Here is a 15,972-nt window from a genome sequence, read left to right as displayed (position 1 = left end):
CTTCAATTGAACAATATAACCAAAGTCGTAACAAGAATATTTGATATTTTTTAACATTTTACGATTCTATTGCTTCTCTAACGCGACATTGAAAAGCGATTGCAAAATATTACCTTTAATAAAAGTGTAATATGACAAAATCTTTTATCAGCACGTTCAATCTTATCAAACAAATATCAACTAATTGTGAGTTATCTCCAAACACCAATCACGTTTGATATATATAATTACAATATCAGCACCTTAAATAGCTTAGAATTTGAAAATTTTAACACATTCAATCAAAGTTTGATTTTGTGAAGAACGAAAATGGGGGGGACGCAGCTGTTTTGGTCCTCCTTCTGTATAATGTTACTCAGTTCGAATTTCGTGATAGCCTGCGATGAAAAAGGGCTATGTTTGGTAACGTACTAACAAACATACATTATTATTATCACGATGGATTCGTTTATATTAAATTCACTTATAATTCTAGATTAAAATTCAAAAGCGAAGAACATAATTGTATTTTAAAAAACAAACAGATGAATAGCAATGGCCTCAAATTCCTTAATAGGTCTCTCGAGGAGAAAAAATGTTTCGTATATTACTTTCTCAAAATTAATTCACTGAAATACGTTAAATCAATACATATTCATCAATTTTTATTACAGTTGGAGGCTCTCAAAGAAATGAAAGATTGTAAAAAGACAGCGTTGGCTTCGTAAGTAACTTGTATTTAAACATAACCTTATATTTTTGCTGGTGGTTTTATCTAAGTCTTTAAAATGAATTACAGGTTACTGAAGCCGCTGCTCTCTAAGCTTGGTAAGTACATTAGAGACTTATTAAAAAGCAAACAAATATAGCATTTAAGACATTAATAAGTTTATTTTTAATTTACAGAAAAGAAAGAGAAACTTGTATGCAGTAAATGCGGCGCTAAAGAGCCTCCACCACCTCCAGCAACGATTGTTTTGATGCCAGCTTGTCCACCGCCACCATGTTTACCCCCTCCACCAGCGCTACCTCCAATAATATTGGCTCCACCTCCGGCACCCTGTTTTTCGCCAGCGCCCTTATGTCTTCCTGCACCACCCCCAGCCCCATTAATGCTCCCCGCACCAGCGCCAATATGTATCCCTGCACCAGCTCCGAGCCCTTACTTTCTACCTGCCCCAGCACCTGCACCTCTATGTCTGCCTCCCCCAGCACCTGCACCTCTATGTCTACCTTCCCCACCTCCAGCACCTCTATTTTTGCCTGCACCTCCACCAGCGCCTATTATGTTGCCAGCTCCTGCCCCTGTACCATTTATGCTACAACCCCCGCCAGCTCCTCTTTGTTGTCCTCCACCACCTGCGCCTGCACCAATTGTTATATCATTGGTGCCCCCCGCACCACCACCTCCTCCACCGTGCGCCTTACCGCCACCTGGACTGCCTATGACTGCGTATATGGTTCCATCTCCTATTCCAATAACATTGGAGCCGAAACCTCTAGAACTTCCGCCTCCGTGTGGTTGCCATTATTATTAAATTAGTACCTTTAATGAATTTACTTTTAAGCAAAATATTTATTCATTATTTTAGGTGCGTTTCCATTGAAATAATTGGCAATTTCTATGTCTGCAACTTGCAATACATTAAGAAGTTGCCAACAACAGCAAAGGAAAATTTTTGTTGACAAATTATAGTAATTATAGAAATATTTATTAACATAAAAGTTGAATATATTTTATTTGTGGATGGCGCTGTATGTATCTTGTATTAAATGTCATTACGAGAAATACTTTATCATTTATTGTGTAACATTGCAAACAATGTTACTCATCAGCCCTATTATTTTGAAATACGTGGTCTATAATTTGGAACGGCACAATACAAATGCATATGATTTATAATTTATGATCCAATTATTCGTCCTCACACAAAAATTAAATTTCAACAAGATATTTTGTAACAATTCTAAAATTAAAAATATACAGCTAAACTTAAAATATAACTAATGTTATGTTTGTTTAAAATATAAACTATATTAAATTTAAATGTGAATAAAATATGTGAAATTTTCTGAATGTGTAATGTTCTTTTATTTTAAGAGAATACCCATGATATAGAGTTGTAGCATTGGAATCAATAAATTATTTATGGAAGGTATTATAAAAGCTACTTCACTGTTAACGTAAAATTAATAACCATTTCGAAGTGAATGCAACAACAAATAAAAATATATTAATAAATACCAGTTATAATGCTTATCCAAGCAATTGCTGAATTATTCAAATTTAAATGTATTGGCAGTTTGATAGTTTTAACGTGCTGGCCAGCTGTAGGTAAGAAATTGTTTTAGTTTCCAATAATTAAAATGATGTATTAGTTCATAACATTTATATTTCGTTAAATCAAGTTCTTACACCAATATATATTTATATCGTATTTGTCTTGACATTATCTCTGTTAATTGTTTGGAAAGAGATTATTAATATTACACATTATTGTACTCTTCAAATTTTATATTAAATAAATCTGGTAAGAACTCAAAAATGTTTTGTTACCTATGTCTTAACTAGACATCTTCCAGAAAAGCCAATCTATGAATATAAGAGATAAATTTGAAAACATAATCTGGGTAGGATAATCACTATTAATACTTAATACAACATCAACAGTACGATACGTATAGTGTACAATTTTTTTTCAACAGATCGAATAAAATTAGCTCGAGAGCTCTTTAAACATGATCTAATTGTTAGTTTCTCATGCGGTCCAAAATCACTCGAAGGATCTCACAAATCTCAAGTGCAAGGAGTGCTGTATATATCATCTTCTGTCGATCAACTGCATAAGGTTAAATAAAATTAACTTACTTATCTTAAAATACCAATAATCCTATTATTTCACTACTATGAATCTGAAGCTCAGAATTAGGTAGTCCCAAAATAAATGGTGAGTGCCTAATTTTAAAAGATGATAATTTAGTATTAAAAATATATACTATCAATTTTTTATGACCTTTGGATTATTGTTGTTTGTTGTTATGTTTCTATTTAATCCCCGCATTTTTCTACTAATGAATATAATTTGGTCACATACATACATAATCGTCTACGAAATCCTTTTTCATTCTTAAGTATTCATTTTATAGGTGAAACCGAAATACTTCTCTAATTGGTACAAGTGGGTTATAGTTGGTGAAAGCGTACCGGATTCAGTAAAAACCGTCCGATATGATGCTGATATACTTCTGCTAAAGCCATCGATAATCGAAACAGTAAAACAAAATGGTAAATGTTAGAATCCAAATACTTTATTATAGATAGTCTAATGCATCTAAAATAATCCCCTCTAGAGGAGAGAGTTTTACTCATAGGCTCATTTCACCACAGTGCTTTAATTCGTATTGGTGAAAAAACATGTGATAGATTTTTATCCGACATGCAGGTTTACTTTTGGCTGGACAGCTTTCCTTCGCCGCCGAACACCAGATGAGTTATCAAAACGAAATTCAGTCATGTTTGCTAGACTTTTAAGCCTCTATTAAAATTCACGTATAAAATTTTCGAATATATTGCAGTAATAAATTGAACCTTTTCTTTTCTAGTATCTAAATTTCCTACTGACAATAGAAATAAAGCCGTTGACTTAACATTAAATGAGGTTACATATTATATTGACGATGTTTATGTTCATCCAAGAGATGGTATTTATCTACATCTTTGGGGACGTTGGAACTTACACAATGGTCTTCAAATCTTACACGAAACAGAGAGAATCATAAGACGTCAGAACTTGAAAAAATATCCTCTAAAAATTGCGACTCCGGTAAATACATTATTTATTTTATAATAGCTCTTTTCTAAAACCTGTAAACAAGCTATTGTTTTATCAAAAAACATATGTTATATAATTAAAAAATAAATGATCGAATTTCGAGCCTTGGACACACATTAGTTATTTTTAAACTAAGTCCTCAAAGCAATTCCATCTCCTCAATTTATATTACCCATAGATAAAACCAATGTATTTGTATATACTGTACCGATATTTTTGCGCAGATTAAATTTTATGATTTTTATGTATGTATGGTCGATTTAATTTTTCTGTAATTCTAAAATTTGAAGTTTCATTGAAGTATTTTTATTCGTTTTATAAATAATTAACAAAATCATCTTTTTTTTTAAATAACTCACAGTTAGGATCTTACTCGTTGGACAGCTACAATGGTACATTTTTGGAGTATCTAATGGATATGTCGATACGAGAACGTGACTCAGGAGTGCGAAGTGGTTACAGTTCGTCAGCTTTAATCATTGAAATGCTTAACGCTACGTAAGTAATCCTAAAATATATAATTTTTTATGGCATTGGTTGGCGGACGAGCTAATGGGTCACCTGATGGTAAGTGGTCACCACCGCCTACAGACAAAGGCGCTGTAAGAAATATTAACCATTCCTTACATCACCTATGCGCCACCAATCTTGGGAACTAAGATGTTATGTCCCTTGTGCCTGTGATTACACTGGCTCTTTCACCCTTCTAACCGGAACACAACAATACAGTGTACTGTTATTTGGTGGTAGAATATCTGATGAGTGGGTGGTACCTATCCAGACGGGCTTGCACAAAGCCCTACCAACAAGTAAATTTAGTAATATGTTGAGGTATTGGAAGGGTGATGAGGTATTACCAAAGAGGAAGCATGAGACAGAGCAACGGTTTGTTTTCTTTTCAAAAATCATAATACATAGTATGCTTTCGTTTCTTGTTTGTTAGAAAATTTTATTTGTGAAGTTGCAAGCTCTATGAATGAATTAAAAAAAAACACACACACACAATTTTTTTAACGAATAACGTTATTTTTTCAGTGAAATCATAGTTCCTACTATGCTTTGGAGCACTGAAGTAAATAACAGTAGTATGATGCTTGAACTAAAATACGGTAGTTCAGAGCTCGGCGGAGGCGTATTACGAATGATGCCAGAGCGCTTCGCCAAATTGGATTATGTCATACCTATATGGCCTTTCCAGTAATCATTTATTGTTATTTAGTTAAATAGTAGCTGGTTTTGTTAATAGTAAAAATTTTCATGTCATAGCTTCAAACCTCGGTGAAAATATTAAATCTATGAAAGCACAAATTACCACCGCGTATGTTATAATCTTATTTCGTTTAAGCAAAATGGTTCTTTTTTCTAGAGCACTATTCTTTTGTTTTGAATTCGTTTTCAAATGACTTTGATTTATGTCTTAGTGTGGGGTTCACCTACCTAGCTGAACGGGAAAGTAGCAGCAATATGTTCTTGGAACCTTTTACACCAACTGTCTGGTGGTGTTGTCTGTGTCTCTTGCTAATTCTGGCGCTCGCTCAGCGCGTTACTGCAAAGACGCCCATGGAAAAAGAAGGAGCGTATGTAGCTACCTTGGCTACGTATCTGCAACAAGGTTAGTATAGAAGGTTTGCGGCGCCACATTTTGAACAAAACATTATTCAGTGAACATTGAACGATTGAACATTTTCCATCCCCTGCAACTTATGAAATTAAGAAAGATTTTTATTATTTTATCTTTTTATTTCAGATATGGTTCCCAAATTACGTATCTTTACACTTTGACGTATCAACGTAATAAATTAATTATTACATTACATACATTACATTAACAGCCTGTAAATTTCTCACTGCTGGGCTAAGGCCTCCTCTCCCTTCGAGGAGAAGATATGGAGCATATTCCACCACGCTGCTCCAATGCGGTTTGGTGGAATACACATGTGGCAGAATTTTGTTGAAATTAGACACATGCAGGCTTCCTCGCGATGTTTTCCTTGACCGCCCAGCACGAGATGAATTATAAACACAAATTAAGCACATGAAAGTTCAGTGGTGCTTGCCTGGGTTTGAACCCGAAATCATCGGTTAAGATGTTCTAACCACTGGGCCATCTCGGCTCAATAGCCATCTCGGCTCAATATTAATTATTATTAATAACATCAAAATATTTTCAAAGCGTAAAAAAAAACAATTGAACTAAACGTCTTCGTCCTACATCAACATCTAAAATAAAATTAATGTTTCTCTCGTTTGACGTTTTGCACATGCTTCGGCAAAAATGTTCGAGAGGTTTTGTTCAACTAAAGGTTTAGGCCACGCCCCTTATTTGTGTTTACGAACAATGTTTTGTTCAAATAGTGTCGCAGCAGACTCAGCTTAAACCGTTTGTAGATGCCAGTGCTGTACCAGAAGGAATATCTGGCAGGTGGACATTTCTGGTCCTGTCTGTGTCCGCCATGCTTATTCATGCTTACTACACTTCTGCAATTGTCTCCGCGCTGGTGAGCGCTGGTAGAAGTGGTCCAGATTCGTTGCGCTCTTTGGGAGACTCCAAATATTCCATCGCATCAGAAGATTATGATTATATGCGATATTTAATGTTCGACGTATGTCAACGTAACTTTTAACTAAGATTGCTTACATACCGTAACATCGATTTACATCAAAAAAGTATCCTTAATACTACTTAAACATTTTTCTTTCATTTTATCATTAGTTTATGATCATTAAAATAAATGTATGTGTATTTATAACTTTTGTTCGTGCCATGGAAGTAAGACCGACTCCGATACCGTAACGGCAAAAGACATGACGCTCTCCTACACTCATTTGTCATGCCAGGTGCACACCAAGTGTTCGTGGAGCATACACTTAAATAAACTTCGTTGCTTTATATTATTATAATAATTATTATTATTTTTTTTGAGTACCGAGTCTTTGTATTTTTTTCTGATTGGATTTCTTTAATTTATTTTAAATAGTATTGTTTAATCCCTTAATTATACCAATATAATTAAGAGATTAAACACCGGTCTCTAAATGTTAGTCTATGTATCTATGGGCATAGATGATCACTTGTTTAAATATTTTAAATATATCAAAAGATATATATATCTTTTTTATTATAATATATTTTTTTTTTATTTATCATATTTTTTCCAAATGCGTGCTGTCCTTGCTATTATTACATCCTATGTTATTTTAATGTGCCTGCAATTTTCTGCAGGCGACATCAAATACCATTTGGATTGATGATGTTACTTACAGGTTGAAACAAATCGTGAAGACTTGGAATATTTAAAGAAAAAAAAGTTAACGTCTAAATTCTACCAGGACATTCATAAAGGTGTTCGTCTGATCCAAGAAGGTCAAATGGCATATCACACCGAGTACAATCAACTATATCCACACCTAAAGACGTTCACTGACGACCAACTCTGCAAGCTGCAATACGTCGATACTATTCCAGAAGTGCAGTATTTTTTACTATTATAATAATACGCATTCACGATTACACAAAAAATATCGTCTCTCACAAATAAGTGTTATGATTATTGACTTTTATATTATGTGTGCCTCGTTGGTCTAGTGATTAACTTAAAAAAATGCCGACTACGAGACCTTGGGTTTAATCCTGAGGGCGGGTAAACACATACATCAAGTTAATTGAATTGTTTATTGTAAACAAAAATTAAAACGTAGTTTAACATATACTAGATTAGCTGGTGGACTATCAATTTTGACTTCGCTTATTAAACTGATTCCCTTATTAAATTGATATTTTGGATCACTTATCACATTTTTAATGATTTTTTTTTATAAATCTTCTATCTCTTAGATATTAGCTTGGGTGACGACGACGAAACACGGCCAGTGGACCGACGTATTTCGAATAGCAGGTGCTTGGTTGCATGAAACAGGTTTAGCAAAGCGTCTCATGTCTCGTCTTCGCATTAAGCCTCCGCCATGCCGCGCTTCACTCCTCGCTGAAAGGGTGAACATAGATGATATTACACCTGTATTAATACTGACGTTAACTGGAGTAGCTGTCTCTATACTTTTACTTGGGATTGAGATATCATTTGAGAAGTGGATGAGCAGGAAAACGACTGCATCTTCATCGGTAGTTTTAATTGATTCAACGAAGGATTTCTTAGATTAGAATTTTATGATGAAAACTACATCAAAATTAACTTATAATTTAAGAAATATAAGATTTGACTTGCATAACACTATTTAAATGTAGAATTGGTAGCAATAGCTGTAACAATACACACGTAGTGTAGTGAAATGAACTTTCTTTACTCAAATAAATAAATAATAAAATTATTGTAGAAGATATTTTTTTTAATATAATTATTGCATAATGACCAGAAGTCCTATCCCTTCTGAGTGTGTTTTTACCGTTTTCATCACGCACGTTTATCTTCGGACTTTATCAAGAAAGCCTTATCGATCTACTAGAGTTTCAACCATCACGTTTACCGATTTATTATCGATTAAATTTTATTTAAATATCAGTGTGAAGTAATAACTGACACAATATTGTGTAAGTTATTGTTTAAACCAGTGATTTCATGAAAAATGCTGAAGCTCCTGCTATCGTTATGTGCACTTTCTATCGGATTGTGTTACGCAACACCGAGCTGTCATGAATTACAAAAATCGCAGGTGAGATTTATTTTCGGGAAACAAGCGGAGTTCAACTGAAATAGACGTGCTTAATGACGACCTTTTTAATTTAACATTAATTTTATAATTAATAATTTTCTGTAATAGTGACAATTTGAAATTATTTGTGCAATTAATTCCATTTAATGCTTTCGATTGGATATGTATGTATATCATCTATTCGGGATATATATACTTCATCAATTAAATAAATATACAAGCGTCGTATCCATTTTGTTTTTAATTTTATATTATATTACAATAAAAACTTTTGAATTATTTTTAATGAAAATTTAAAATATGTAGATTATACTTTTATAGTACCTAATATTCAATTAGTTAGCAGAATTAAAAAAGTCTTTTATAAAAGAAGAAAGAAAACGTTCAAATAAAATGATTACGTCTCTCTTAAATGTTAGTAAGTTACTGAGACTGAGTAGACTGAGAGTCACAATTTTACGAGAATGTAAAATGTAGAGTAAAAGTAAAGTAACAACTTATAAATGACTCACTGCTGGGCTACAGCCTCCTAAACTTTTAAATATGAGGCTTAGAGTTTATTCTACCATGGTACTTCTATGTAGTTGAATACACATGTGGCAGAATTTCATTGAAATTAGACACATGCAATTTTCCGATGTTTTCTTCACCACCGAAAACGAGATAAATTATAAACAAAATTAAGTACACGAAAAATCAGTAGGCCTTGTCTGTGTTTGAACCCGCCACTATCAGTTAAAATGTACACATTCTAATCTGGGCCATCTCGGCTCGGATGTAATTTGTAACCGACGTATCATAGACTTAGTCGGAAGGCAATAGCTGGGATTAATAAATACCAGGCAGAATTTGTAATAAACTCATATTATATTATATTTTTTATGACATAGATGCACGTAAAAAGCGAGCAAATGGTCACCACCGCTCTTAGACAATGACGCTGTAATAAATATTAACCATTCCTTACATCGAAAATGCGCCGCTAACCTTGGAAACTAAGATGTTTTGTCACTCGACTCTGTATTAACACTGGCTCACTTACCCTTCATACCGGAACACAACAAAACTGAGTACTACTGTTCGGTGGTAGAATATCTCATGTTTGGGTGATACCTATCCAGGCAGAGTTACACCTTACATTTTACAATATCATAAATGTATTCAGAAATATGTCATCGTTATTACGATAGGATTTAAAAGAAATCATTATTAATATGGAATGATAAAATACAATAAAATATAATTTTCTAGGATCTCAATTTTTTTATTTCAGTTGGCATCTCTGAACGAACGAATCACTCAAATGCTTAGTTCACTTTACACATCACGTAAGTTGATATTTAATTACTTTGCAGAATATAATTTTATTTATAACATTCTAATGTATGTGGCAATTTATGACGATTAATTAATTGTTTGTTAATTAGCTGTTAACGTAAGCAATTTTATGTTATACCTAATTCGATTATAAAAATGACAAGATTTACTTTATGAACAGCATTCGCTTGTGGCATTATTGTTTATATTTTGCGCAACACACTTTCCGCTTTTTAAAGTAGTTAGAGTGAAGTAAAATTAAGCGAAGAAAAAAACGAATAAATATTACGCCCCACACAGCAAATTTGAAGCGTCAATAGCGCAATGGCGTAAGGGTCTCCTCTAGTGATGTAAAAAGTCGCAGGATCGATAACCCCTTGGGCTATTGTCGTCCTCACTCCTAACACCTTTAAGTTTAAGTGTAGGGGTAAACTGAAATATTAGTAATTCCTTATAATGGGGCATTGCTATTATTCTTTATAAAAAAGAAAAAAAAAAAAGAAAAGTATGGAAAATTAGTTTGTCCTTCACGACCAACGTATTAAAATAAAATAATATCTAATCAATGCGCTATTAAGAAATTGTTTTATAATTTTAGCAAAAACGCAGTCTACAACGACAACAGCAGAAACCGCACCGAACGCCACGCCAACAGATGAATATGCGAGCACTCCATACGACGCCTCTTATTATCCCTACCAACCAGCGTATGCGGTGCCGGCGCCTCAGGTGATATACGTATCCCCACCACATGCGGCTCCATATCCATTTTACCCACAACCCCCTAAGCCGAGCGTACCAACACCACCGAGTCCCTATTATCATTTAGAATCAGCCGTACAACCATTAGATCCATATCGAGTAGTCGCTTCAGTTCCACCGAAATCACCCGTGTCTCATTATTATGAACGTTATCAATACCCGCCTTCTGTGCAATATCCGCCTTCTGTGCAATACCCACCTTCTGTGCAATATCCTCCACCTCCGCCATATGCGCCAACTCCCTATCCACCAGCGCAGCCATTATCGTATCCGTATTCCTGGGAATACAGTACTCCGTATCCCGAATATCCTACAGTACCATCATATATACCTAAGCCCGTTTATTCGGCTCCCGCTCCCGTTCCTCCGCCATCATATCAACCTCCTCCGGCGTGTCCTCCACCCATGCCTTACCCCCCAGCACCGTATTATCCAAAGCAATATGAATTGCAACCGCCCCCATACTATGTCTAATGAAAAATAAAATTAGACATATAATTCGAAATTGCTATAAATTAAGCTAGCTAAGTTCAATGTAGAAAAAATATTATTAAATTATTATTAATGTAGAAATATTATTTATTAATGTAATATAAATAATAAAAAGTATACATTTAATTTCATTTTATAAATATATTTGTTCCTCAATAACAAGATATTTGTTAAATACGTTTGCAAAAGTGTAAATGATTATGATTTAATAAATGCGATCTTGTTAAATTGTCTTTTAATTATATAAACATATTTACAAATTTATTAATCTAAAATATATATCTTTATACTATGTATACATATAAGCTAAGCGGCGATAATCACTTGAATGTAAAAATAACAGATATTAAAACATTTTATTACTCTGTGAGAATGTATTTAACATGCAATACACCAAGATTAATTATTATTTATTAAAGGTCTTATTTGAATGTTCAGGTGTTCATGTTTCAAGTGTTTATTATGAACCAGTCACAGAAGTTCAGCTGTATGTAACCAGCTACGAATTTTGAAGACACATAAAATGATACGTAAAATTGAATTAAGTTAAATGATCGGAATTTAAATCTTCCATTTTTGTAACCAATCACACAAGCCTGAACTGCCAGTACTAACAAGGGCGAGATTTACAAACCTGCGGACCCTGGGCAACAAGCAGGGATGACCTTAATTATTATTTTGAACTTATATGTCAGCCGGGTTATCAATAATAATTTATTAACAAATAACTTATTTTTTTCTTTGATACCCCTTCCCTTAAAGCCAGCCCTGGTGCTTAAGCATAAAGCGGTATTCCACTAGCACACAACGCTGCTGTCCCACGACCCCATGCGGCGACATCACGCTATTCGACTTTTCGTGTTAACTAAACCCACTATGTGTTTTAAAATAAGCGCCTTAGTTCTGCGACAACTGCATAGATGGCGCTAAAATAAAAAAATATTGTCAAGCCGTGCGCCAGGTGCGACTTCAGATCGGTATAACCACAGTACGAGTACTTTCTGACTTATACTCAAATATTTGGGTAAGTTTGAGATGATTTTGCAGGAATGCTGATGGACCCTTCTTATTTATTCATACAAAGATGGCTAAGCACCAATTACGATATTTTTAAATTAATGGACGTAATTTAAACGTAATAAATTGTACGTAATTCCATGCAAACTTACTTCGCTTATTTAAACGGCATAATTTTCTTTAATTCTTTCTCATCCCTTCAGAAGCTATGTGTTAGAATATTTAGATGGCTTTCAGTGCTAGAATGTTATTAAGTAGATAAAACAAATCAAATTTAGCTTCTCTATCTTGAATTATATATACCTACTAGTTTCACCCTATATACTTACTTAACATTTAAGTAATAATACGATTTTTTAATATTCACATATTTAAAATCAATAAATATTAAAATAATTCTTTTGTAGCTGTCTTTAGCTTCATTTCAATTAAAAATATAATAATATTGAACCTACAGAAAAAACGAATATTTCTTAATTTTAGTTTCTTATATACTTAGTACTGTATTTCATAATATTAGCATTATTAAGACACGTTTTATCGCACCCTTTTATAACTGTTGCATTGTAATTGTTACATTTCATAAAAAAACATTTCCTCACGTAACGATAATTTTTATATAAAAATATGTTGTGTTTAGATCGAACAGCATAATTTCTTCAACATGGGACCCTTATACCTAATTATAGCTTTATTAATACAGGTAAATAAAATTACATATATTATATTTTCTAACTAACTTTAAATGGCGTTTATCAAGAAAGTTAATTCACTCCTTTTCTTATGGAGGACTTGTATAATTACATTGTGATTTAATATTATTTTCAGAATTCGTACACAGAAACAATAACGGATAATGAAGACAATCAAATTGAGTCAGTTAGTGAAAGTATAGTTAAAGAATATGAAACCGCACCCAAAGATTGGATGGATATGTTCAAAGGTTCCAGTAGTAACATTTTCCCAACGTCCTCCGCGACTCTCATGGCTCAAGCAACGTTCTCTGACAAATCCCCAGAGGAACAACTTGAAGAAATAAAAGGTATAGCTGAACACATAACAAAAGCTATACAGAGTGAAATGGCCAATCTTCTTTCTTATGCTATTTCCATTACCGACAAAGAGGTCGACAATACTTTAAGGTCAAAAAGATCCGTTGAAACTCCAATGGATAGTACACAGTTAGTTATGAGACTACTCAAACATATTAAATCTAATAATGAGTACCAAAATATTGCAATTGAGAAAATGATGACTGCCCAAGAAATTGCTGACAAATACGGAATTGATTTCAATCCTGATCCCCAAATACTATCCGATCTTGCGTTAGCTGCAAACGAACAGGCTGAAGAAATGTCAGAGATACTCAAAGATGCATGCGATTTAAAAAATGTCACTAAACGTCACGACACAGACTCTTTTCTTGACAAAAACTTAAATTCAACACAAAATCTTTCTAATTCAGAACAAAAGAACACCACTAGAACGATGCCAGATGTTATGCCGCACAAAGAAAATGAAAATTCTGATGCATTTTCGCATTACAATTACTATTACAACTATCCATATGAATCGCAAATACCAGCTCCTCCTACCCATCATCATCACAATGCGCCAGTAAGTCCACGGCCGGACTTCTACGACTACATTTCTTTCAATCCAGCTCTGGAATACTCTCCATACTGTTCCATGGAACCGATGTCTTCAATATTCTATATAGATGAACCAGTGTTATCTGAACCGGAATTAGTTGGTGAGGAATTTGAAGAGATTATATCATCTAAGGTTTACATCGATCATGACGAAGAGCCTGGAATGTCATCTGTCAATCACGTCATGACGTATACAATTTCGGAGAAATCTCATTTCCGGACACCGCAAATAGAAAGTCTGCCACAACAAATGCAATATTATTTCTTCCTCATGTAAGATTTTATTATTGTAGTATATAATTATTTTAATGTAATATAATTTTTAATTTTTCAATAAATATACATTGATTTATAAACGAAGATTTTCTGATTTGACTGAATAAAATCGTATTGACGAATTACAATATCGATGGTCGTACGTAATATATCATAACAAGTTACGGACTGCAGTCGCATTTGAAGTACATTACCGTTTTCTATGCATTATTATCACGATTTAGTATATAAGTCTTGCTTAAATATTCTTAACTGTTTACGTAATTATTAGAATAGGGTTAATCGGCATATATCCTCCTCAATAACCTACCCTTCTGGCTTTAATAAGATCAAAAACAATTGCGTAGTTAAAATTATGTTAATAAAGCAATGTATTTTTTTCTTTTCTATGTGAAAGGAGGTTTAATTACCTTTTCGATTTTTTTTTTTATTTTCACTCTTTTTCAATTCAACATTTATTTTATTATAGGTAGGTGTTATTTCGACCAAATTAAAATAAATTTTTATTACTTTCCACCTGGACATTTTTAAAGACGATCTCTTACTAATTTATTATATTCCTAATCGTATATTTAGCTAAAAGGGTTGAGTGGGTAATCAAAGACATTTCATACAATTAATATTTATTATATTCATATGAATATACAAATATGAGTATATAGCTTCAATTATTTTTATATCAAGATAGAGTGTCCCACTGCAAAAGGTTATGGTGCATAGGGTTAACGGTGCAACTTTATTATCTCAGTGTGCGTGACAACTACGCTTGACAATACGCACACGCCGTAGTGGCCAACTGTTGGCCATAATTTTATTGGCACGTTCTCAGATTTGACAGTCTATCTTGACATAATAATCAAAGGTATATAGTTGTCTCTTTGGTTACATTTGGTACTAAATTATTGACTGGTAAGGCACTCGTTAAACTTCGTATAAACGAGTTCACGTTAAACTAAGTATTGTTTTATTCAAAATTACATGATTATATTAAGAACGAAACTTAAAAAGTCACGTAATAAATATGACGATATTATTTACTTGTAAATAAAGTACAGCCAAGACATTTTTTGATTTTTACTTCTAAAAACATACAATAGAATAAATAAGTATATGCTTAATTTATTTCAATTTGTATAGAATATACAATCCTTTTTTGATAACCAGATCATTTAAAGCTTGAATTTTTATCATCTTCATAGTGGCGAATCAAATTGTAATAAGAATATTTCATAATGTACACGGCTTTTTTTATGTAGATATCATATGAGATGGCAGACGGGTTGGGCCACCAGATGGTAAGTGGTCACCACCGCCCATAAACATTGGCTTTGGAAGAAATATTAAACATACCTCACGCCTCCAATACGCCACCAACCCTTGAAACTATGATGTTAATACTCCTGTAGTTGCACTGGCTCACTCACCCTCCAAAAGAGGAACACAACGACACTGAATGTTGCTGTTTGGAAGCTTATGTTATTATTAATGTATACATAACATAAGAAACTAAATGAAATGCGTAAACAATATATTTTTGTACAAATTCCATTGAAATAAACTAAAGCAATTACAATATGGTTCCGCAATTTAAATATTTTTTTATTTGTTTAAATAATACGTGAAAAATTATTTTCTAAATATTTTAATTTGATATATATAAAAACAATTAATAAGGATACACAATCGTTTTTAGAATCATAATAAAACATTATATCTACATAAATATACTATAACTATGTTTAATTTATATAACAAAGTATGTTTACAATATTAAATGACTTAAATTTATAAGGCACGGGTGATATAAATTTATGTTTATATTTTAATTTTATAACCTTATATAATAAATTAATCATTCGCTTAGTTAAAGGGGTTCAATATAATATATCTAAATAGTTTGATAAACATATATATGTTTGCAGGACTTGGTAACTTCTGAACACATTAAATCTTTCTTTGTAGATCATTGTACATAC

General features: G+C 33.0%; 4 protein-coding genes across 4 annotated transcripts; all 4 read left to right on the top strand.

Moving 5' to 3' along the window:
- The first annotated feature begins 263 nt into the window (after positions 1-263).
- On the top strand, positions 264-1,967 carry LOC125072028 (leucine-rich repeat extensin-like protein 3). Its single transcript, XM_047682498.1, has 4 exons — positions 264-402; positions 654-703; positions 779-807; positions 886-1,967. The coding sequence occupies exons 1-4, from the start codon at positions 310-312 to the stop codon at positions 1,515-1,517; spliced, it is 804 nt and encodes a 267-aa protein (XP_047538454.1). The 5' UTR covers positions 264-309; the 3' UTR covers positions 1,518-1,967.
- Positions 1,968-2,137: 170 nt separating this feature from the next.
- LOC125072027 (ionotropic receptor 75a-like) lies at positions 2,138-8,160 on the top strand. Its single transcript, XM_047682497.1, has 10 exons — positions 2,138-2,314; positions 2,686-2,828; positions 3,127-3,265; positions 3,616-3,803; positions 4,174-4,310; positions 4,848-5,009; positions 5,234-5,424; positions 6,201-6,415; positions 7,077-7,280; positions 7,648-8,160. Exons 1-10 carry the CDS (start codon positions 2,233-2,235, stop codon positions 7,969-7,971), a joined length of 1,785 nt encoding a protein of 594 aa, XP_047538453.1. The 5' UTR covers positions 2,138-2,232; the 3' UTR covers positions 7,972-8,160.
- A 167-nt stretch (positions 8,161-8,327) lies between these two features.
- Positions 8,328-11,278, top strand: LOC125072029 (extensin-2-like). The gene is made up of 3 exons (XM_047682499.1): positions 8,328-8,480; positions 9,754-9,808; positions 10,396-11,278. The coding sequence occupies exons 1-3, from the start codon at positions 8,394-8,396 to the stop codon at positions 11,031-11,033; spliced, it is 780 nt and encodes a 259-aa protein (XP_047538455.1). The 5' UTR covers positions 8,328-8,393; the 3' UTR covers positions 11,034-11,278.
- Positions 11,279-12,662: 1,384 nt separating this feature from the next.
- Positions 12,663-14,082, top strand: LOC125071831. Its single transcript, XM_047682227.1, has 2 exons — positions 12,663-12,771; positions 12,897-14,082. Exons 1-2 carry the CDS (start codon positions 12,733-12,735, stop codon positions 13,995-13,997), a joined length of 1,140 nt encoding a protein of 379 aa, XP_047538183.1. The 5' UTR covers positions 12,663-12,732; the 3' UTR covers positions 13,998-14,082.
- The last annotated feature ends 1,890 nt before the right edge of the window (positions 14,083-15,972 follow it).

The sequence above is a fragment of the Vanessa atalanta genome, chromosome 20 (genome assembly GCF_905147765.1).
Source record: "Vanessa atalanta chromosome 20, ilVanAtal1.2, whole genome shotgun sequence".
NCBI lineage: Eukaryota > Metazoa > Arthropoda > Insecta > Lepidoptera > Nymphalidae > Vanessa > Vanessa atalanta.
The sequence above is the reverse complement of the archived record's forward strand: the minus strand, read 5'-3'. Positions and strand labels throughout refer to the sequence as shown.